General features: G+C 29.5%; 2 protein-coding genes across 5 annotated transcripts; both read left to right on the top strand.

Moving 5' to 3' along the window:
* Positions 1-4,000: 4,000 nt before the first annotated feature.
* On the top strand, positions 4,001-11,848 carry LOC129915319 (uncharacterized). Its single transcript, XM_055994807.1, has 5 exons — positions 4,001-4,271; positions 4,760-5,039; positions 5,120-5,284; positions 11,007-11,380; positions 11,634-11,848. Exons 1-5 carry the CDS (start codon positions 4,129-4,131, stop codon positions 11,713-11,715), a joined length of 1,044 nt encoding a protein of 347 aa, XP_055850782.1. The 5' UTR covers positions 4,001-4,128; the 3' UTR covers positions 11,716-11,848.
* Positions 11,849-17,501: 5,653 nt separating this feature from the next.
* LOC129916488 (uncharacterized) lies at positions 17,502-23,109 on the top strand. 4 transcript variants are annotated; one of them, XM_055996477.1, is made up of 5 exons: positions 17,668-17,821; positions 17,880-18,072; positions 21,705-22,104; positions 22,555-22,839; positions 22,915-23,108. In XM_055996477.1, the coding sequence occupies exons 2-4, from the start codon at positions 17,979-17,981 to the stop codon at positions 22,772-22,774; spliced, it is 714 nt and encodes a 237-aa protein (XP_055852452.1). In that variant the 5' UTR covers positions 17,668-17,821; positions 17,880-17,978; the 3' UTR covers positions 22,775-22,839; positions 22,915-23,108. The 4 variants fall into 4 exon arrangements, with proteins under 4 accessions (XP_055852454.1, XP_055852452.1, XP_055852451.1 ...); XM_055996479.1 differs by lacking the exons at positions 17,668-17,821; positions 17,880-18,072 and adding an exon at positions 17,502-17,595 and having other exon boundaries at positions 22,915-23,109; XM_055996476.1 differs by having other exon boundaries at positions 17,668-18,072.
* Positions 23,110-24,837: the final 1,728 nt, after the last annotated feature.

Below are 24,837 nucleotides of genomic sequence, written 5' to 3'. Positions count from 1 at the left end.
TGTTTTCGTTCACTACAACCACGAATGAATGAATTTTATTTATTTCTTTTTTTTATAATTTTCTACAATAATTGGATGAGTACATAAACACTTTAAAAATTTCATAGCTATTGCACATTTTCGTAAAAAAAATTTTGAAATCTGTTTTTTGATGCAAAATGTAAAAAAAGTATTTTATGAAAAATTTTAAACACCTGTGGTATAAAATAAATCTATAGAAACCTAGGTGGCCAACTTTCTTAAAAATATTCTGGTATAAGGAGAATATTTTTAAGAAAGTTGGCCACCTAGGTTTCTATAGATTTATTTAATACCACAGGTGTTTAAAATTTTTCATAAAATACTTTTTTTACATTTTGCATCAAAAAACAGATTTCAAAATTTTTTTTACGAAAATGTGCAATAGCTATGAAATTTTTAAAGTGTTTATGTACTCATCCAATTATTGTAGAAAATTATAAAAAAAAGAAATAAATAAAATTCATTCATTCGTGGTTGTAGTGAACGAAAACATAAGATGATAAAATTTAAAATACACTGAACGAAAAAAAGTCCATATTTTATGAACTGGTTGCGATAGAACTTTTTTCTATCTGTTTTTAGAACAATCATAAGTGTAGCTATAAGCCGTTTTAGGGTTGTCCATTCTCTATTGCACACCCTGTATATTTTTAGACATATTCTAAACAAAAATTCCCAGGGAAATGGTTTCGGGAGAAGGGCCCCAATCGGAAAAATGGCGAAAATTTCCATTTTTTTTTTGGTTTCCCCATATTCTTAACAGTTGAGGAACGAAATTCAAGCTAAAAAACTAATGAAATTTCAGGAACTTTTCAGTTAGGAGTTTTTTTTTCAGGAATAGGATTATGACGATTACAACTAAACTTCAACTTTTTGAATCGTTATACCTAAGAAACGGTGGGTCTTAGGAAAAAAAGTGTCATGACACTTTTTATATATAATAATCTGGTCTACAATTCTTGCATTGAAAATTTTTTGATAAGACTTACCGTTTTGCTGAAAATCGTGAAAAACCAGTTTTTGTGACCTTTTGACCCCTATAACTCTTAACGCGGACACGATATCAATGTCGATTTTTCACATCTTCATAACAACGCCGTAACGAAGGTCTATACCAAAATCGAGCCCAGTAGGAATTTTTCCGCAGATTGGGTTAAAAAATGTCTAAAATTACTGGGCTATTAATGACGGCTTTGTTATGAAGATGTGAAAAATCGACATTGATATCGTGTCCGCGTTAAGAGTTATAGGGGTCAAAAGGTCACAAAAAGTTTTTCGCAAATATCTCGCGACCTATTGATCGGAGGTCATCAGAGGTTACATAAAAATTGATGGTCGTGAAATTATATGCCCAGAACATTTTTCTGTAAGATGAACGGTTTCGCGAGTAGAGCGCAGAGAAGGTGACTAGATTGCACTCACATACGAAAAAATACATATTTTTGGTTTATTTTGCTCGATTTTTGAGGTTTTTATCGAAGTAGCTTAAATTTTTTTATTTTTATTAACGTATCTTATTACGTAAATACGGATTAACTAAAAAAAATAAAAATGTACACATTGGGATAAAGAATATTATGCAAAAGGGGAACCACGTTTTTTGGAAATGTTGTATGTTTCCCTTTTTTGTACAATAAGTGCCTTCATTATTAAGAACACAATTTTTAAACATGGTTCAATTTTAGTTTTGAGCGTTTTATCAATTTTCCAAACATGAATACAAAATTAGCTGCTGAAAAAGCTTAATGGTAATTTAAGGTTTATACCTTATGTTGATCACATACGACACTTCAAATTTTTGGTTTCGATAACTTCTATGGGATGCGATATCTTTGTATTCTATAATCTTTGCTTTCAATTAAGCTATCGAAACCTAAAAAAATATTTAATCGAATATTTTTTACGAATAACACTGGTCAACAAAATTTAACTTTTTTTTTGCCACAAGAACCAAAATATACTTTTCTAGTATTTTATTGGCCTCCGTTTTTGAAATATTCCCGTTATAAAATGCTAAAAATCGTCATTTTGACTGTTTTCAAGGTTCTGTTTTGATGTGGGGTAATTCATTATAAACAAATTTGTAACAGTGATTATAAGAACAGATATTTTTCTTTCAAAACTGTTTAAATTTTCCCGATATCTTTTTTATTGCTCGAGATATCTTAAGTTTCAGTTAATAAGCCAGAGAGAAACTAAACTAAATCTAAAGTTTAAGTCACTGGTCACATAATTTTTGCCACAAGAACCAAAATATACTTTTCTGAAGGTTTTCGAGTTGCTGAACTCAAATCCGCAATCGGAAAAATTCTATTAGCCTCCGTTCTTGGAATATAACCGGTATAAAAAAAACCCTTTTTTGCATTTTATAACGGTAATATTTCAAGAACGAAGGCTAATAGAATTTATGATATATGATGGATTACATTCAATCAAGTAAGAATTCTAAGTGGATTTATTTTTTCTAAAATATAAATTTAAAAGAGGTCACTGTGGTGTATGCGTACTATTTTTTGTTTTTGTGAGGTGAATAAAAAATAATGCTTCTATAATTTTTAAATTTAGGGTAGGATAGCGAAAATAAAATCTGGGTTATCCTGTGCACGGTTTGAAACTAATGATTTTTTCACAGGAAAAAAAATCACAATTTTTTCGGTTTCTGATATAAAAAAAAAAAAATTTTTTGTTGTATCTTTTGGAAAAATAGTGGAATAAGGAAAATAACAGTTGGGCTATCCTGGGCTAAAGTTGGGCAAACGAACCGCAGTGTTAAACCAACAATGTCTACACTGAATAAAAAAAAATATTTTCTTGTGATTTTTGAGTGTAAAAAAATAAGTTCGTTATAATTTTACAACTAAAGGTGAGCTAAAGAAAAAAATCTTGGGCTATCCTGAAATAACCTTGGACAATCGAACTAAGCAGGTTTGAAAAAAAATTAGCATTTGGAGTTCCAACTTCACATATAGTCAGTTTCTTATGTAGAACTTTTCATATTGTCTGGTTTGTTCAAAGTATCAGCTTAAAAGTTAAAACGTTAAAAATTAAGAATTAGTAAGATTCTTTTCATGCGAAAATATTGCAATTCTTTTCTAATTTTTGAAGGCTTCTCAGAGTAAATCTTCTTAATTTTCCATCTCAAAAATCCATGATTATTATTAAGTGGAAACGTAGTCAAAAGACTATAATAAATTTATAAAACTGTTATTTACTTATTTAATAGAATCCATTTCAATATGTTCTGTCCAATTAGAACTTTACGCAAATAGGGCTTACCAACCAAATCCCAACACCAAGAATCAGAGCAATCCAAATACCATTTAAATTCGGCCACAACTCAAAAGCTATAATGTCTTGAACATTGATGACGTTATACGATCGTTTACCTTATTGACCAACCGAAAGTAAACAGCACCTTTAAAAAAAGCTATATGAAGATTGTCTTCAGAAATTTATAAAATGTTTGACTGTAAAAAAATCTTCTTAAAAAATACTCTGATGACGCTTTAAAATTTATTCCTCATAAAGATTTAGTCGAAACATATTATAAGGCTAGTCAAAGCCCTAACCAACCAAATAAAAACACCAACAGGCTTCACCAATTAAATTTGGCCACCATCCTTAAGCTACATACATATATAATGTATTGAACATTGAATACCGTCATACGATCTTTTATCTAATTGACCAACCAAAAGTACACAGCACCTTTAAAAAAGCTATACAAAAAAATTAAATTTAGAAATTTAAAAAAATGTTTGACTGTAAATTCGTATATTCCTATTATCTAAAAAAGCTTTCCACTACTACACAAGCACACATATGAAATTGTTTAAGAATGTGTACCTATACCGGTAAAGCCTTTTATTTTTGTTTACTTTTTGCAATGCATTTACTAACTGCCCTATTGCAATCTGCCAGCGGAGTATATTTTTTTTGTTTTGATAGCAGCCTTATCTCTTACTCTTACCGGGAGTGGTGTTCTCTGCTTATTATTTAAGAACAATCGATTTTTAAAGCAATAACAGTAGTGAACAAGCTTTACAAGTGATCTTTTTTGTCTTCAGTGATCTTATAGTATTTATTTAATTAATTAAAAACAGCAAAATGTCTCTTCCAAAAACATTTGTCAAAGGTTTTCATGATGAAAATCTTGTTGCAAAAATGGAATATTTACCCCTTGGAAAAACTGGTCTAAAAGTGTCTAAAGTATCACTTGGTGGTGGAACTTTCAGTGGTACTTTTTATGGGTTCGTAATTTTATTATTTAATTTGTTATGGAAATAATTAATCATTGATCAGCTCTTAATTTGTATTTTTCCGTGAAATTATTTCTTTTTACTCTCTGATATCATAGAAAGAGAATCATACACTGAACAAAATAAAACTTTTAAATTTATTTCCGAATAGTTTTTTTTTTTTCATTGTAATGTTTTAAAACGTATTAATGCTTATGTCGAATGAAACAGGTGAAATTTCACTGATGTCTTATTAATCTATTAAAGGTGCAGTTTTTTTATGATTTTGTTTTATTATTTAAAAAAGCTTTGATAACAACTACTGTAACTCCACAAGTCTTAGTGGAAGCACCTTTAAGTACCTAATTCTTGAAATAATATATTACTTGCCAAAGTGTCAGTTATCTGATTTTTTAATCACTAGGTGTTTTTAATTGAAGTGTTGTTTAGAAAAAAAAGTAACCAATAACTTTGTTGTTTTTTTTTTTATTTAATTTTAGAGAAATTGAGCTAAGCGAAGCTATCGAAACAGTTCACAAAGCTGTTAAAAGTGGTATTAATTACATTGACACTGCTCCATTTTATGGCGAAGGTCGTTCAGAAGAATTGCTTGGAAAAGCACTTAAAGGTGTTCCAAGGGAATCATATTATTTGGCAACAAAAGTTGGACGTTATACAAGAGATTTTCCAACTATGTTTGATTATTCAGCTAAAAAGACACGAGAGAGTTTAGAGAAGAGCTTAAAATTATTAGGCCTTGATTATGTGGATGTTATTCAAGTAAACTTATTTCATTATCTATATTCTTTTAAATATAAATATAATTTTGTATTGTTGATTTTTGTTTTTTTTTTTTTTAGATTCATGATATTGAATTCCCAGAAACATTCGATGTTGTTTTAAATGAATGTTTACCAGAATTAGAAAAATTACGAAAGGAAGGTAAAGTACGTTTTATTGGTGTTTCAGCTTATCCAATGGAACCACTGAAACGCATTATCCAAGAAGTTCCTGGAAGATTCGATGTAAGTATCTTTCTAATTCAATTTTTTTTTAATTATAGGTTCAAGACATTAAACTCTATTATAGTGTTTTCCAAAAAAAAAAGAAAGTTGTCTTGGAATTTTACTGTGTAGTTTTTGTTATTAAATTTTCATAACTCAAGCTCACTTAAATTGTTCGAATTCTCGTTTCTTCCTGATTAAAATAAGTTCTAAAAATTTTAAACCATTTCAAATACTAAGGAACCTACTCTAACGATATCTTTTTATTTGGCCCAATTGTTCGTTTCTCAACTAACTACGATAATGTTGATGTTCGAAAACACTTTGTAATGCTAGCACGTCCTTCCAATTTCGGCAAAAAGCAAACCAATGCGTTCGATTGATCTATCTATAGGAACATGACAAATTTCGATTGTCAGTAACTACTTGGAGAAATCATAAGTATACCTATTGTTTGTGCCAGTAGAAATTTGATGATTTGATACAAGCAGATCTTTCAAAGTTCATCGAGTTCATTCAAGGCATGAATTTTCATACAAGTTTTTCAGTCGTTTTAAAGTTTTAATTGCAGTTTTAACGCTTTTTTAGCTGTCAGGTATCTTTCGAGTAACCTAACGTGGCCGCTTATGACATTACCAGAACCATTCCGAAGTACGTTATATACGGATTTAATTTTAACTTTTCCAAAGATGAAAAAAAAATTATTGAAATCAGTCAACGCTTCTGCATATATCGCCAAAAAAATCCGATCTATAGAATTGTATGAACAAAAAGATTTTCGATGTTTTAATAGTTTTTCTGCTATAATCGGAGACAAATCAAATACCTTCTACAGGGGCGGATCCAGGATTTTTTTCTGGGGGGGGCACAAGGGACGGATTGGCAAAAAAAAAACAGCAATAACAGTTAGAAATAAAGTGAAGTACCATACGACTGACTAACAAGCAGAAAATTTTAACGACCCACAGTGGTCTAAAACCTGGCCAAAAATATTTAGGCACATTTCCCACATCAAATAGGTACCAAATGACCAAAAAGTTATTCGGAAGGAAAAATTTTCATTTTCTTGTTACAGTAAAAGCCACTTAAGTGCTAACCCTCTTACTCCTGGATTAGCCGGAAGAAAAAAAATATAAAAAATCAGAAAATGCACGTACAATTCTGTGCTATATTAAAGTTAGTAATCTATTCTTTGTTTAATTTTTTGACTTAAGTTGTTTCACCAAATAGATTTTGAGAAATTAAGTTTTAAAGATGAAATTTTGAAAAAAAAAAATGTTTACGTTTTTTAATTGATTTTGTATAAAATTTTGCAATATTATGGACATAATTATACCATTAGTTAATGACCTAGTAGTTTTTAGTCAAATACTAAAGACTTCATTCTAATAAATATTAAAGTTCCTAAGAATAACAAAAAAACTGAATCCTACTTTTTTGCCGGGAAACCCAGTTTTTTTTTTTATTTGCATTAACCTTTTGTAACCCAAGGTCGTAAATTTAAAAATTAATAAGTCAATCGATTGGCCTTTATCTTTAATAAAACACGTATTTTTTAAAAATTCAATAAAGTCATTATTTACTTAGTTATTTCGATATTTTGGGAGTAAAAAAAAGTTTAAATAATTTATTTTTATATAAAAATTCAAAAATTCAAGCAAAAAACTATCTAATATTAATTTTTAGGCACTTTCCTAAAATCCAAAAATAAAACCCCGTGGGGTTTACTAACAAAAACTATTTTTTTTCTGAATTTCGTAGTTTTTATACAAATTTGCTTATTTTCAAAAAAAAACCCAACTTTCAACATTAACTGTCAATTAAAAACTATTGGTGCTATTTATTAGAAATTTGAAGTACTATTTCGATAAAGCAATACTTAAAGATTATAATATTAGAAGCTTCAAAAGAAAAAAAATAGTTTGTAGAGCTTTTTTGCAATCTTTTTCGGTTTGTTACAGAAATGTCACATGGGGCTACAAGGGGTTAAATTGTTTTATACCTCAAGAATATTGTGTTCAAATCGTAGGTCTCTTGGAGCCAAATTGACCAAGTTATAAGTATTTTAATACTACCCTTAGGAACGTTTTAGTCTTTTAGTCCAGAGTTCAAAACTTTAAATCGTTATCCCCACAACTAATGTTTTCAACGCCGGTGCTCCTCATAACTTCAAAACTACTGCACCGATTCTTTTGAAATTTGGAACACTATTTTTTTTACATATTTTTAGAGGTATCCCTGGAGAAATTTTCTCAATAAAATAATATTTATAAAAATCTATAAGGAAGGGTCGCTTTTGAGGAGTTTTTTTTCAAGGGGTCTTTATTTTCGGGGTGCAAACTTGGGCAAACTTCTGAAATGCAAGTTTGTTCTACATATGTATATTGCAGTTCTATAATGTATAGTTTATGCAATTTTGTGACGTGTTCCGCTATTTTAAAAACACTAATGTTGAAAAAAAACAACGAAAAAAGTGCAAATTTTTTAACCCCTCTGTATGAAAAAATAGAGTTGCATATAGGTACAATTATTTTTTTTATATCATTCAATGTCATTCGATGTCCATATCAAAATTTTTCACCAAAATCACTTTGAAAATTCACTTTTTTTTAAATCGAAAAATCGTTTATTTATTTGTGAGGTGGAGCTTTTCATGGGAAAGGGATGAAACAATCAACAAAATTCGCATTTTCAGCCAGAAATAGACAAGAATTTTACTCAAGTTCTTTCTGTTATTATTCATATATTTTTAAAACTCTTATAGTTTGATTTCCTTTAAGTATGAACTTTAAGTTCTGGGGGGGGCACGTGCCCCCGTGCCCCCCCCCTAAATCCGCCTATGACCTTCTACATCAAAAATCATCAAAATCAGTCCAGCCGTTCTTGAAGTTATAAACGGTATAACTAACACAACTTTGTGAGATGTTCATTCAAACAAAATTTGAAATTTATTATTCATTCAAACTTGTAATAAAAAAGTGATTCCCGCAATTCTATAATGTGTCCCTGTGTCTGTCTGCCTGTCTCTATTTCGAGCTACAGTTTAAAATGCTAAAGCGATTTACTTCAAACTTGGTAGTATAATTTTGGGAGATTCGCTAGAGAGGTGGCATTCAATTTTTACTTGCGATATAGGTATTAGACATCAAGTTATGCATTAAAAAAATAAAGTTGTGATAGCAATTTTCCATGATATTACGATGATAGAGAATGCGATAAAAGTGAGTCGCGAAAGTAGGTCTGTCCGTTTGTCTGTCAGTCTGTCAGAATGTCTGTCCGTCTGTATAAGGAGCTACAGCCTTATCGGCTGGGCGGATCCACTTCAATCTTGGTATGTAACAGTTTTTGGATCCTGAAATAAATTTTTTTTGACCAAAAATAACGGTAGATATCTGTCATATAGATACCAATTTTGGAAAAGTTTTGTTTCCTCAAAAACGGCTGCTACGATTTCGATTAAAAAATTCAAGCAATAGCAATAGAAAAAAATAATTTTTTTATTGAAAAATCAAAATTTCTTAAATGCGTCATTGATTTTTTTTTGGAAATTTTTGTTTAAGGTGTTGCTTAAAAGTTGGTTAAAAAATGGCATACCAAATTCATTTTTATTTTTTTCCTTAATTATTTATGAAAATTAGTTTTTTTTAAAACGGCTCTAACGATTTTCAAAATTTTTTTCTAAAAATACATTTTAAAAACAAATCAAATTATACTTGTTTTTGGAGTTCAATTTGATTTCAGATGTTGTTTGATTCCTTTGAAAAATGAATTTTATGTTTTTTTTTTTTAATTGTTGTTTTCTATAAACCTACGTTTATCAAATTATTATATAAAAAGTCTTGAAAATTTTAGCAACAGTCGTGCATTTTATTTGTATGAGCATGCATTTTTCGTAAACGATTAAACTGAAATTTTTTTACGAAAATGTTGAAAGTATGTACTCTAATTCTAAAATTTGGAAAAAAGTATAACAAAAAAGTTCAACAAAATTTGAAATCTAATTTTTAATGATTTATAATTTTTATGTAGGTATGTATTAGTAATTTCTTCAACGGCATACCTTTTCTTGTGAAAATTTTTTGAAATTTTCATAAAAGCAATAGCATACTTCGTTTGAAGATTAAAATAATTTTAAAGGGTGTATTTTTAAATGTATACTATAGTGCTCTTTTTGTTAACATTTCTTCTTTGAAAAAAAAAAATGTTTAATACTTTTTAGCTTAAATTTAAGTAGACAGCAGCGTTACCGTTAAGCGACTTTAGTCGCTATTAGCGACCTTTTTGAAGCCTTAGAGACCAAGCGACGACTTTTTATTTAAAGCGACTTTTTCACTAATTTCATAATAGCGACTTTTTTTTTCTTTCTAAAAATTGTATTTCTTTTTTAATTCTGAACATTTAGAGCTTCAAATTTGTGTTTCTTTTTTCGTTCTGAACGTATTCTGAGCTAGTTCAGAGCACCATCGATGGACTCAGAATAAAATAACTGAGCAGACCGAGTTGAATGCTGAAGGCTGAACACAAGCATTTAGCAAGTGAAATTGAAAAAAATTTCAAACAAATAAAATAATGGCGCAAGAGTGCAGTAGTCGTTCTAGTTTTTTATTTTTATTTGACCCTTTTGGACATAGCGTTACTCTCATGTAACATATTTTTAAAAATTCGTAAAAAATATTCCATTAAATATTTTTTTAGGTTTCGATGGCTTAATTGAAAGATAATAATGCCTATTTATTTATTTAATATGTTAAATGGTTACATTAGAAATAAACTTAAATACTAACAATGGAATTATTAAACTACTGGATTATTACAAAAATTTAGTCAAATATCATACCTTTAATTTTTGTTAATCGAAAAAGGGACTGATATTCACATTTTTTTCTTTTTTTTGCAAACATTTTTTTTATATATGGTCATAGTTTTGAAAAAAAGATATAGAAAATGTTAATGCAATGAAAAAAAAATGTTAATTTTCAATGAAAAAATTTAGTGAGAACAGCATTTTGAAGGCAATTTAATCTTCTTTTTTTCTTTGGAGCAATGTTTATGTCTATCTCAACCCAAAAAAAATGTATAACTAAAAAAACAAAAAAACTCAAAAAATCGATTTTTTTTTTATGATTGTTTCGACTATTGTGGTATGGAAATTTTTTTTTTCAATTTTTAAAAAACATTATTCCAATAGGAAATTTAATTCTCTATAAAAAATTTTACATGCAATATATCAAAATTTTGCTTGGTTTACGAGGTATATTGAAAAAACCAAAAAGGGGGCTTTTGCACCCCTATCTTCAGTTTCCACCGTCTCATTTAATAGCACTCCGCAATTTTATCTTCTTTTATAACCCATTCAACGATTCCTGCAATAAAAACCCGTGAACGTCTTAGTTCCTTTCTAAACTACATAATCAATAGCCTATTAAGATCCTACAATGAAGACTGTTTTTTTTTTAGTTTCTAATTTCGTTATTGTTAATAAAAACTTTGTTTCAAGACAACTTATGTTTATTTTTCTATGTAAAAACATATGAAAACGATTTAGCGACTTTTTCGACAAAGCGACTTTTTTAGCGACCTTTCAAAAATTTTCAACGGTAACGCTGGTAGACAGTATTGGTTATTTCGATTATTCCTAATATGTATAAGCAAACTATAAGATCAAATACGCGTGACACAATCGTGAAAACTTGTAAATTATTTTGTTTTTTATCAATTTCTCTTTTTTCCGATTTACGCATAGATTGTTTTGTGTTACTCTCGTTACACACTGCTCGACAAATCACTCAAGGATTATCTTCCCTTCTTCCTCGAACAAAAGCTTGGAGTTATATGTGCCGCTGGCCATGCACTAGGCCTTCTAACTAACAAGGAACCACAACCATGGCATCCAGCCTCTGAGGAAATAAAATCTATTTGCCGAAAAGCGGCAAATATTTGCAAAAATGCCAATATCGATCTCGGCAAACTAGCCATGTACTACTGTATGCAATTAGAAGGTCCATCCACCTTCCTAACCGGAATGGAAAACAGGAAGTTGCTCGATATTAATTTGAAATCATACTATGAAGGCCTTACAAAGACTGAGGAGGAAGTGCTCAAACAATTAAAGGAAACGTAAGTGTTGTGCTATTGGATTTCCTTGTGAGAGGAAGTAGATAGTAAAAAAGCACATATAATTTTTTCGCCTTGTTTCCCCAAAATAAATAAAAAAAAAATTTTTATTTTTCTTTCTTTCTTTCTTTATCAAATTTATATGTGCTGTTGGTGCCTGGAACTGGCTACTTTTTATTTACCATGCTGTGTGCCTCAACTTTATTCTCCTTCTGCGCTTTTAACTTCTTCGACTTGATTTTTTGTATCTGCACAGAGTATTTACTAAATCACTGAACTGGGAGGGCATTGAACTGGAGAGGTATCGTGCTGCAATGAAGAAAATTGCACAAAGTTGATAGCTGTCCGGCATGGTAGCATGATGGCATATGGTGGGACTGTGGTGGTTGGTGGGATTGGCGTTACCAAGCTGCTATAGACGAAACATAAAATTATATCTTATCTACTTTGTTATTAATAATTTTTTTATCAGTTATTTTTGTTCAAGTACATAACAATAAAAAACAAAAAAAAAGTGTTTTAAATAACCGATTAGTGTATTGTTCCGGCTAATTGCCGGTTTGTCTTCTTCTTTTTTCTAGCTTAAGGTGTTTGGCTATATTAGCGGTGTTAAGAAGGAAATGACTCTAAGATCAAGGTGGCTAATATAGCTACTATATTGACTTGATGGTGAAGGCCAAGTTTGATGGCGCTTAATGTGCAGACAAAATTGTATTTTCTATTTTCTTTTCTTTTATTTTTCCTGAAACTAACGGTTGATATTATGAAGAAAACTTGAAAACATAAATGGAAATAAGTGCCACCAACAACATTCACAATGTAACTTGATTATTGAATGTTGGTCGCGTCGTATTGCCAAGTTATGTAATGTAATGTGGAAAATTGTTTCGCGTTGTAAGTGGGATATCATTAGTTTACGGAAGTAAAATAAAAGAGTAGAGTAGTAAGGAAATATGTAGGTTTCCTAAACTAAATGCCAAAAGGGGACAACTAGGTATAAGGTGGCCAGACTGGCACCATGTCAAATATTTCAAAACTTTTTAAAAGGTGAATGCCAAGAAAAAAAAACATCGTCGCATTTACAAAACAAACATTTTTTATTTTTCTTATAAAATATGTAATGGTTAGTGGGATGCACAGTGGTTCCGTAGTAGGCCATAGGCCGAAATATCGATGTCAATATAATGACGTCATTTTTCGTTATATTTGTTATAAAAAGCCTATTCTTTAAGATAGCATAACAGACATTTTGAGAAAATAACGGAACTTTTCATATCGACCATGAAAAGTTGTCGAAAAAAGTCTGATTTCAATGCTTTATTTTTGGTCCCGAATCAACTTAAACTTTTAAGTGTATTTTTCGGTTAAAATTATTTTTAAAGTTTGTTTTTTGTTATGGAACTTAAAGTTGAAGGTATGTACTTTATTTAAAGAGTTTACAATTCTATTTTATTTAAAATTTTCAATAAAAAACAGACTAGAAAAGGACAGGTTCAAATTCCATACTTTTGTTTTTTCTTCTCACTTTACCGAAACTTTTAACTATGTTGTCATCAATATAAATACATGATTCATATACAGGGTGTCCCACAGTCACCGCCCCAAATGAAAACCATGGATTCCTGAGGTCATTTTAAATCAAAAAACTTAAGAGGTAATTTTCTCGTTTTCGTCCCGTTTTCGAGTTACCACGGTTTTTATGATTTTTGCTCTCTTGTCCTTTAACTGGCCTTATCTTTGCCAAACTACGTTTGATTTGAAAATTTTTTTTGCAACCAATCAAGAATTTATTGCAATTTAAGTTTGTCTCAAAACTTTTTTTTCTGCGGACAACCATTTCTCCACAATTTTGCATCAAACACAACTTTCTTCGTTTTTTAAGTTGTTTTTTACACTTTCATATCATTTAAGTCAAAAAACACGTTAATGAGTATTAATTTTTTGTGCTTTTTATTAAAGCCCAGTTTATTTTCATAAAAAAAAAAAGTTTTATTTCATAAAAAAGGCTAATGAAAGTAATTAAAAAAAAAATAAACAAACTGAGTGAATGAAAAAAAAAAAAAATTTTAAATAAAAAATTAATTTAAATGAATTAAAAATTTTTTCTGAGCAATTGTGGTTAAGAAAAGAACAAATAGATAAAGCTCAGGAAAAGTTTTGATTCATTTAAATTAATTTTGTATTGAAAAATATTTTTTTTTTTTAATTCACTCAGTTTGTTTATTTTTTTTAATTACTTTCAGTAGCCTTTTTTATGAAATAAAACCTATTTGTTTTATGAAAATAAACTGGGGTTTAATAAAAAGCACAAAAAATTAATACTCATTAACGTGTTTTTTTGACTTAAATGATATGAAAATGTAAAAAACAACTTAAAAAACGAAGAAAGTTGTGTTTGATGCAAAATTGTGGAGAAATGGTTGTCCGCAGAAAAAAAAGTTTTGAGACAAACTTAAATTGCAATAAATTCTTGATTGGTTTCAAAAAAAATCTTTCAAATCAAACGTAGTTTGGCAAAGATAAGGCCAGTTAAAGAACAAGAGAGCCAAAATCATAAAAACCGTGGTAACTCGAAAACGGGACGAAAACGAGAAAATTACCTCTTAAGTTTTTGACTTAAAATGACCTCAGGAATCCATGGTTTTCATTTGGGGCGGTGACTGTGGGACACCCTGTATATAAATTTTCTCTAGCACGTGTAGTTTCTTAAACAATTGAATCTGTCTGCGAATAAGTGCGACGGGCTACGACTGACTCTTTCACACTCATTGTTTCAATTTTACCCATATTTCTCATATTTAAAACTTTTTCAAAAAAAATTTTTTTTTTTTAAGTTTTTATCATTTGTTTGTATGTAGATTCAAGGCTTCTTTTTACATTTTGTTATTAAATATATACAAGATTTCTTTATAAAACAATTGTTTTTAAATTAATTCATTTTTTATTGCTAAAAAAATATATTCTCGCACATATTCAAGTATATTTTGTTGCTATCCTAACCATAATCCCCTATGGCCGCCCTTCTTAGAAACCGGTACCACTGTGGGATGGTGTATGATGCCGCTGGTCTGGGTTCCTATCCCAGCCTCCACCACATAAAAACAATTTTTTCCAGGATACTGCCCTTACTTATCCTCAATTTGAGTTCATAAACAAATTCTATTACTCAAACTTTTACCTTTTTTTTTATTAAAAAATGTAGTTTTTGAAAATTGGCAGGAACAAAAAAATGGGTTCTATGGGTATCGTTAACTTTAAAAAAAAAGTTACTTTTTACTCTTTTTATACCAAAATCTGATACTTAAAACCTTTTCACTCACTTGCTCACTTTCGTGGAGCACTCATACTTGTACTTGTCGAGGGGTCTTTATCTTCTTCCGATCTTATCATGAAAGTTTTTTTTTGACTAGTTTCTAAATATCAATTTTTATTCTCGAAGCTAGATTTGAGTAGTTAAGATCTCGGGTTTAAATTCAAAAAAAAAATTGAAACCCGTTAAGTCAGTGAAAGAGACGAAAGTTAAAAACCCAAAACTATGGCCGGTATCGCATTTCCTTAGATTAGCTGACGTTAAACTGGCCCTGCTGTGCTGCATCAAATATGTTAAACCACACAGCAACAAAATTTTGATATTTGAAAGGTCAGATAATGGTCTACTTTGATGAAATAGTATGATTAACGACACGAGAACAGATAAATTTTCATTAAGAATTAAGATTTGTTAATACAAAAGTACTCATACACCACAGTAACCATGTTAGTTAGTTGCAGGCATATTAACATAACACAATATCGTGTTTGTAATATTTGAGAGGTCAGATAATGTTTTAATAATTTTAACTCGTATGCTTAGTGACACAAGAACAGAAGAATTTGCTTTAGTCAATTCTTAACGCAAATTCTTCTGATTTTTCAAAAAAAAAAAAAAAAAATACTCATACGCCACAGTGACCATTTTAGTATCTGCAGACATAATTGAAAAAAAAAAAATATATCGCTGACTAAATAATGAAACCAATTTACTAATAACATTTGTTAAAATTATACAGCTTTCGACATGCTGTGATGTCGGAGAAGAAAATGCCAAAACTTTTGATTTACATACTAATCATACAGAGACAAACTAAGGTGGTTTTTATACCGCAAGCGGAATAATGCTCCTTTGTTACTCGGAAAGATTTAATCTTTCATCCTTCCTACTTAAAACTTTAGAAAGAATAAATAGATATTTCCTTGCTCTCGGGAACTAAGAAATGAGGTTAAAAAAAAATAACGAATCTAAGCTTATTATCTCCAAAAATATCAATAATAGACAGTAAATTCTCATAACTTTTTTGTAAGAAATTAAATGGTCTACAACTATGTTATATACAATTTCGTTGTAGAATTTGCCATTTCTGAAATAACACCGAAATAAGACAAAAAAAAAAAAAAAACAAACAAAAATCATGAAAAAATGAAAATTATTTTAATTTTAAGTGGAGTGATTGAATTGACCTGGCACTGGTCGTTTGAACGCGACACTACTCGAAGTGTCTTGCACTCCAGATTTTTTGATGCAGAAATATTCGTTGGGGTCTAAATAGTAAGAAAAAAGCTTTTTTAAAATCTTGTATCTAGCTATTCGCTTTTGCGTGCTTAATAGTTATGAAAAAAGCGTACTTTTACGTACTTTCACTCATGTTTTAATAACGGTAAAAACACTTAAACTTACCAAAAAACTTAAAGGAATGCAAATAGAATATTATATTAAAATTTAAAGCGATCGGTAAAGAATTTTTTGAGATTTGCCATGAAACCCAAACGAACATAAGATTTGTTTGCATAGAGAATATGCACCAAACATGTTAAATTCAACTTAGGAGTTTTCTCAGAGAGAAAAAGAGATATTAAAAAGATTTATTTAGATTTTAAAGAAGAAGTTTAGTTCTTTGAGAAACGCGCCACAAATTTAATTATAACAAATTATCACGCAAAAGGACATAACCTTAAAAACTGTTAAAAAATGGTATTTTTGATATTCTAACGGTTATATCTCAAAAACGTGATGTGATAGAATTTTTCTGACTTCTGATTCAGCATACGAAAAACCATTAGAAAAGTATACTCTGACTTCTATAACTTCTAACTTTTTTATTAGTGAAATCAAATAGGGTAGAAAAAATGAAAGGACTTTAGATTTGAATATCTGAAGATATAAAAACCATATCAATTTAAAAAAAAAAAAACATATTTCTTCGAAAAATAGAGCCATTACTTAAGTTTTGACCGTTATGACTAACAGAGTTATAAACCAAAACATGATTGAAAGTACGTAAAAGTACGCTTTTTTCATAATTAATTAAGCCCGCAAAAGCGAATAGCTAGATATAAGATTTTTAAAAAGCTTTTTTCTGCATCAATTTCTGCATCATTTCTGCATCAAAAAATCTGGAAAGCAAGACACTTCGAGTAGTGTCACGTTCAAACGCCCCGTGCTGGGCGAAACGCTTTGGATTTGAGGTCACTTGAACTTTAAAATTGATTTTCCAAAAAAAAAAAATCAAAAATTTATTTTTTACAAATAGCTGTGTACATTTTTGTGCAAAGAAAATCAAAGCAATTGTTTAAGAATGAGTAAGAAATTAAAAAAAAGTTCTATGGTAGGTATTTTAACCCTCTGTAGACACACCTCTTTTTTGAGAATTTGGTTTATACTTTTTCATGGTGCTAGAACTTTTTTCGATCTCACTATTTTATGGAGAATCATATATGAAATTGATGTAGAATTTTTCGAGGAATTCGAATACTGTACAAAATTCCAAAAAAAATGTATTTTCACCCTTATAAAGACACTTTTCTGTGACCACTTTTCATTTTTGTCCTGCCAAATTCGCATCCGTGTGCCGACAGAGGGTTAATAATGATTTTCGAATAAAGTTTTTTTTATCATTTTAAGATAGATCTTGTCTAAAACTAAAAAAAAAACCTTAGAAGACTTCCGTTTTATCGTGCTATAAACGTATTTTGTCATTTAAATGTGGTAACCCTAAACCAAATAAAATTATAATGAAACTTCAAAAAACGACAACAACTTAAGAAAGAAAAAAAAAACGTTTTTATTTTCTCATTTCAACTTGTTTTCAATTTAAATCGAAAGATGAAGAAAGATGTCATAGTGTCTATCGGAGATTTAGTAACTGATATTGTAATCGAACGTGAATATATCATTCAACCAAGTAAAACTTCGCTTCGGAGTGCATCAATTGATACTATCCCAAACCAGACTGAATTTAAGTCTTAATATCCATACTTCTTCAATTAAACGTGGCTTTTGAATTCTTCCTACTTAACTCTAATAGCGAATAGTATTTTTCTTTCTTTTATTTGTTCTTTCCTTTTCTTTTTTCACTCTTCTTCGTTGATCATCTTTATCCCACTTTAGTATTGGTACCTCTATTTGTTGTAAGATTCAACAATAAATTGCTTAGGAGGGAATTCGGTTGATTTTTTCTTTTTATAGGCTCAAAGCAGTCGAGTAATCCAAACAGTTTTACGCGAACATCTATCGATTTGCCTTCATTTGAAGTGAGGTTTTTTTTCAATTCAATAATACTTTAAAATGATGGAAAATAATTACTTTTTTGTTATTTGTTGTATTTTGAATTTATTGATATTTTCGCTTTGTGAAAATGCCGAAAACAATGTGAAACAAGGTAAGATCGGTTGCTTTTTTGTGAAGATATAATTTCAACTCTTACTCGTACCTACGTATTCTTATACCGATCAGTGCTAAGTTAAGCATTAAGCTGGTTCTTTTCCAGTGAGTCATTTGTGTAGAACTGTTACAAGTTGTTAACCCCGTTGTGATATAGGAAATTGTGTTCGAAACTTATTTTGTTTACCAACAATAGACAAATTTGTTCAGATCAGTTTGTGTTATAAAGAAAATCGAATTAAAACTAAGATTAAGATATAACAAGAATTTATTTTACTGACCTGTGTAAACCAGTGTAGAAACATATTAAATTTATTGCAATAAAAGAAACCGACAAATATTACTGCATCGTGAATAAATCGGTAGATGCGCATAAATCGAATGAATGTTAAAGTTTATAGAATCCTATGACGAAGTATAAATTTAAGTATAAACATAGGAAAAAAATTTATTTTAGTGCGCTAGGTACATTTCTACTAAATTAACTATAAAATTAATTAGATTAGTTATTCAAAATTTATAACGAAGTAATCTTCAAATTATGATATGTATATTTTACGACCTATTACATCTTTTACATTAATTAAGCATAGTCGTGAGTTTTGTTTTAAACTAAAAATCAAGATTAAACTACTGGATTTTTAAATCTTTTGTGTTAAAATGTTAATTTTTGTGAGATCAATTTGCGATGAAATTGCTCCTGTCGCATAACTGGTCGAAAATTGTCCGCTACTTCCATAAGATTTTATTTGAAAAACCTAGGCAATCTTTTGGTAACATTGAAAAATAAAGTTTTGTTTACAAAAATTTTAATCATATAATAAAACGGCAAACACTTATTTTGTGGTACAAAATACGCGGCCCACAAAAACCGAAGGGGCATAAATTATATACCGAACGATAGGAAATTTTATCTAGATGTGCAGAATGTATACTTTATTTATTTTTTTTTTACCGAAATAGATAAAAAACATAAATTAAAATTGAGGAAAAAAACAAAAAAAAAAAAAGCTGAACCACGCCCTCTTCTTTCTGGAAGTGGAAACTTCTAAAAGCAAAGACGGGAACCTTCGAAGACATTCTCGAATTTCGAATAAAATTAAGTGTTGCATATTCTTAGTAGTTAATAAAGTGATTTATATAGTGTGCTTATTTGAGCATAAATAAAAGTTACAATTGGCACTCGAATTTTGAGTGCGGGGTCGGCTAGTTTTAATAAAAACAAAATAATTCAATTTTTTAAATTACCTATAAATATAGTATAAAAAGAAACACACTGACAGAATGACGAAAAAAAGAAAACGTTACATAGTTTAAAACTGTTTGTTGGCAAAAAATGTATTTCTTGAATGCATTTTGCTTCTAAGTCAATATATAAATTGTTTAATTGCAAATACGAAAATTTTGCACTGAAAATTTGTATTCCAAATAAAATATTATTTGTTTAAAAAAAAAATTAAATTCATAATGTGTGCATTAAATATTTCGTCCATAATATTCGTCGAATATCTTGAAATATTAACTATTTGGCCTTACAATAGCTTTTGATAGCATTTTTCCATGACATTACGATGATAGAGAATGCCAAAAAAGTGGGTCCCGAAAGTCCGTCTGTCTGTCCGTCTGTCAGTCTGTCTGTCTGTAAATGAAGCTACAGCCTTAACGGATGGATCGATTGATGTCAAACTTTGTATGTAGAATTATTTGACGACTCTCCAGAGGTGTTTTTGGAATCAATTTTTTTGGACCAAAAATAAAGGTACTTGTCATATACCGATTTTAGAAAAATTGAAATTGCTCAAAAACGGCTACAACAATTTTGTTTAAAAAATTAAAATGTAAGTTTTAAGACAAGGTCTATCTTCTAATAAAAATTTTTTTTTTTGAAAATCATTATTAACGGTACCTGTCATAGAACCGTTTTTTTTTTTCAAATCCGATTATCTCCGAAAGTGCTAATTCGATTTCAACAAAACTTTTTGTGAAGAAGCATTTATATAATTTAAATATAAACCAAGAACAAAATTTCAAAAAAAAAATAATTTTTGGATTTTTAAAAAAATTTTCAAATTTTTTTTTGAAAAATCAAATTTTCGAAAACGGGACATTGAGTTTTTTTTTGAAATTTTGTTTTTAGATGTTGATTAGTGATTTCTACAAAATGGCATACCAATTTTATTTAAAAACTTTTTTTCCAAAAAATTAATTATAAACAATTAGTTTTTTAAAAAACGGCTCTAATGATTTTGAAATTTTTTTTTCTAAAAATGCATCTTAATATATCAATCAAAACTGCATACTTGTTTTGGAGGGCAATTTTATTTCAGATTTTGTTTTATTTTTTTTTTATGAATTTTATTCTTTTTGTACCTACATATCGTGGGCATAACGCCAAAACCACGAATCTGCAAAATTGTAGTTTTGAGAAAAACGGCTTCAAAGTTTTGGAAATGCATGCAATCTTATGGGAACTCATGCTACGGAAATTGACATTTTAGGCTTTTAGGCAACAGATGGATGATTGGGGTCGAAGCAGTGGATAGAGGGACCTATAACAAGTTAAATGACGCATTAAAATGAAAATTTCAAAAAATGCAGATTCGCGGTTTTGGCTTTGTGCCGACGATATATAGTACCTACATTTTCAAAATTTCTATATAAAAAGTCTTAAAAATTCTGGTAACTTGAACTCTAAGAGCAAGTTCGTGCGACCCAGTCGTGCATTTTATTTTAATTCTCTTAAACCAATGATCCAATTTTAACGAAATTTACAAAAAAAGCATTTATATACATATATATATGTATATAATAGTTTAAATAAAGCAAGAGTAATCTTTTGAAAAATATTTTTTTAAGATTTAAAAAATAATTTGATTTTTTTTTTATTTTGTTTTTAATTTCCAAATGCTTTTTTTTTACAAATCCGATTTATTAAAAATTGAATTATAAATTTAATTCAAATTTGTCAATTAGAAATTTATAATAAGATACAATCAAAATCCGAATGTAACTATAAAGTTGTTTTACTGGGACATCTTTCTATTGGTATCTAACCCCTTCTCCAGGATCTTTGGTTTAGAATATTGTTAAAAAATTAACCCACGACTCAATTCCTTAGGTACATCTCCAGTTTTACCTGTTCTTACCTTCCAAATCATTTGAGCTCACAGTGAACAAACTGAATACAAAATTGAACAATATCTCGAGAACGACTCAGTTTCTACACTTAAGTTTAGGGATACTAACAGGGGCCCTATACAATGTAACTTTTTGCTACTTTCGCATCTGTTCGTAAGTTAATTTCAATTGTACTTCCTAGTCCAACTGCATATTTTAAATGAAAAATACCAATCTAAATCTTCCAAATAAAACCCAATAAACGATTTGACATGACTGGAGCTACATAATTTTCATTTTTTAACAGAAGTACAGAGATCCATTTTTTGCGAATTCGAACGCTTTTTTTGTAGAATCGAATTACATAGTTGGGCCCCAGGTTCCTCATATTAAGGAATTGTAAGAGTACAAAAATGTACCTACAACAAACATTATGTATAAGTTTATGAGCCACATTAATAATTTCGAATATTTTTATTGCAAGAAGTTCTTTTTTTTTTAAATATTTAATAGATTCACTATGGGAACAAGATTTGACGGATACATTCAAAATTGATGGCTCTACTCAAGGCATTCAAAAAGTCAATCTCAAATGCGGTGCTGAATCTATGAAAATAATGCTCGAAACTGAACAAGACTTTACCGGCGTTATGTACACAAGAGGAAGTTTCTATAAACAATCGGCACCATGTTTTGTTAAATCTGAAAAATCCAGCAATATGCGTTCATTAGAAATGAATTTCAATTTCGATCAATGCCAAACCCAACAAGAAGGAGATGTCTATACGAATATTGTGGTAATTCAAAATGATCCTGAATTAATTACACCTGGTGATTCAGCATTTTCATTGGAATGTGATTTCCGTCAGCCAAGGAATGTTAATGTTGAAGGCAATTTTGAAACAAGAGAAAGGTTTGTATTGAATTTCATGTAGAATATATTTTTATGAAAATTGTTAATTTTCATTTTCAAAACTTGCCATATAGAAATCCACAGAAATTGCGTTCATCTTCTCGGCAACGAGAGTAATTGTGCATTTGAGTGGTGTATATGCAAGGTACAGCAGATGACATCTTACCTTATTCTGCTATCCGATTCATGTAAAAAATTCAAAAAAAAAAAAAAAAAGGCGGTCATTAATTTGAAATTTAATTTTAAAAAAAATATTTCCATATTTTTTTGGAAATGCCTTGAAATTAAATGAATAATTCACGTTAACCACAGATTCGATTGAATCGGATGGCAGAATAGGGCCTATTATGATATTTTTTTATTTATACCAACACTAACAAACCATTTAGCTTAACTTTAAATAAATCTTTAACACTTTTTACCTTTGAAAAAAATATTTTGAAAATACAGAACGGTATCAGGTTCTCGCATTACACTTACAAGTCCCGATCCATCCTACACGTCAAATGCCTCTGATGACAAGGACACAGTACACAATGCTACAGACACCGTTACATATAAACCGACGGAATCGGTTAAAATAATTGATAACAAAAAAGTACACGGTAGTATTGAAGAGGTTTCAATTGGTGATGAGATTATAGGTTCAGTACTTAAAGACGAGTTATAAAACCGAACCCAAATTCCTTAGCATGAACATTTTTTTAACATTCCCTCCTACACCAAGTGACAAAGGTTGATTAAATATATTATTTTATATAATTTACTAATATCTCGTATTTTGTTTGTTTAATTTTTTTGTTTAAATAGCATAAATGGAACAAATAATGGCAGCTAATTGAACTTCAACTTTTCATTTGCTATTTCATTTACAAATAACGAGTGTACCTATAATAAGTACCTACTGTGATATGTTATGGATAAATGTTTTGGAACTTGATGAAATTTAAATTATTAATTTGGACTAATAAAATGTTTACAAAAGGCGGAAATAAATATTGTTTTTTTTCGAAAGTTTATAACTTTGAGTAAACTATAATTATAACGTATATAACCGTATTTTTGCTAGCAATGCTGAAATAAAACAATCACCGAATCCAATCGTAATCTCAATTTGCATGCAAGGAGTGGAACATTATCTTCAATACGAATAGAACTCATGGTAAGATTGAATTAGAATTTTTTTCGAAGGCTAAAATCTTTTGAGAGCTTCATTTTATAACCCCTTAAGGCGAGTAACAATTAGATAAATAGATTTATTAAAGGAAACAACTATTAAGAGTCCTTCATAACTCATAATTTCTTCGAGTGCCGCTAGATCAGATTTATGGGGTCAATATTAAAAAAGTATCATTTTCTAATACCTTCATCTTGAAAACGATTCATTTTAGCAAATAATTCAGCAACCAGACAACCAAGAAACTTTTAGTTTTCAGTTATGAATAGAGCTTAAAGAGACCTTTCTTTTCAAGTATCACTCGATAGATTCCGAGGACTTTTTTGAAAATGCATTATTTTTAGACAAGGGGTTAACCTTGATTTTTTCTCGAAAATCTTAAAAAAATAGATTTGTAATTAAAATTACTGCTTCCGAAAAAGAAAAAAAAATATTTCGACTTCAAATAATTCAGCTACCAGACGTCCAAGAAACGTTTGGTTTTCAGTTATGAATAGAGCTATCCGAGGCCTTTCTTTTCATGTATCACTCGATAGATTCGGAAGACTTTTTTGAAAATACATTATTTTTAAGCAAGGGGTTAACCTTGATTTTTTCTCGAAAATCTTAAAAAAATAGATTTGTAATTATTTTACCCAAATGGATAGGCCCATTCATTGTGAACTCATATCTATAAACCAAATTTTGTTGCGAGATCTTGATCCGAGAATATCTGCTTCCGAAGTAAGAAAAACAATATTTTGACTTCAAATAATTCAGCTACCAGACGTTCAAGAAACGTTTGGTTTTCAGTTATGAATAGATCTTAAAGAGGCCTTTCTTTTCATGTATCACTCGATAGATTCGGAAGACTTTTTTGAAAATGCATTATTTTCAGGCAAGGGGTTAACCTTGATTTTTTCTCGAAAATCTTAAAAAAATAGATTTGTAATTATTTTACCTAAATGGATAGGCCTATTCATTGTGAACTCATATCAATAAACCAAAACTTGTTGCGAGACCTTGATCCGAAGCTATCTGCTTCCGAAGTAAGAAAAAATAATATTTCGACTTCAAATAATTCATCTACCAGACGTCCAAGAAACGTTTGGTTTTCAGTTATGAATAGAGCTTAAAGAGGCCTTTCTCTTCATGTTCATGCTCGATAGATTCGGAGGACTTTTTTGAAAATGCATTATTTTTAGGTAAGGGGTTAACCTTGATTTTTTCTCGAAAATAGATTTGTGATTATTTTACCTAAAAAATAATTCAGCAACCAGAAATTTTTGGTTTTCATTCTGTTATCAACCAACATCTGAATTCGAAGTTATTGCACAACTTTAAGCTGAAGGAAGTGTACACTTAATGTTACTTTTGTGCACTAGACCAAGTCTTTTGTGTCGCGAATAACGTAGACCAACTAACTAACAAACAAGCTCATAAACAAATGAAAAAGCAAACAGTTTTGAGGGTACTTTTAGTGATTTTGGTCCATACCGTAAGATAAAATTCAAATATATAAAAGCATTCCTTTATGTATGTGATGTTTGTTGATAAACACCAGCAACATTGGTTAG

This window comes from Episyrphus balteatus, chromosome 3 (genome assembly GCF_945859705.1).
Source record: "Episyrphus balteatus chromosome 3, idEpiBalt1.1, whole genome shotgun sequence".
NCBI lineage: Eukaryota > Metazoa > Arthropoda > Insecta > Diptera > Syrphidae > Episyrphus > Episyrphus balteatus.
This window is presented reverse-complemented; position numbering and strand designations above follow the sequence as displayed.

What these genes read in the sequence shown, in the direction of transcription:
- LOC129916488 (XM_055996477.1), top strand. Translation starts at nt 17,979, where the DNA reads ATGATGGAAAATAATTACTTTTTTGTTATTTGTTGTATTTTGAATTTA. An exon ending in CGAAAACAATGTGAAACAAG is followed by an intron (nt 18,073 to 21,704) that starts GTAAGATCGGTT and finishes AATATTTAATAG; the next exon opens with ATTCACTATGGGAACAAGAT. An exon ending in AATTTTGAAACAAGAGAAAG is followed by an intron (nt 22,105 to 22,554) that starts GTTTGTATTGAA and finishes TTGAAAATACAG; the next exon opens with AACGGTATCAGGTTCTCGCA.
- LOC129915319 (XM_055994807.1), top strand. Translation starts at nt 4,129, where the DNA reads ATGTCTCTTCCAAAAACATTTGTCAAAGGTTTTCATGATGAAAATCTT. An exon ending in TTCAGTGGTACTTTTTATGG is followed by an intron (nt 4,272 to 4,759) that starts GTTCGTAATTTT and finishes ATTTAATTTTAG; the next exon opens with AGAAATTGAGCTAAGCGAAG. An exon ending in AAGTTCCTGGAAGATTCGAT is followed by an intron (nt 5,285 to 11,006) that starts GTAAGTATCTTT and finishes ATTTACGCATAG; the next exon opens with ATTGTTTTGTGTTACTCTCG.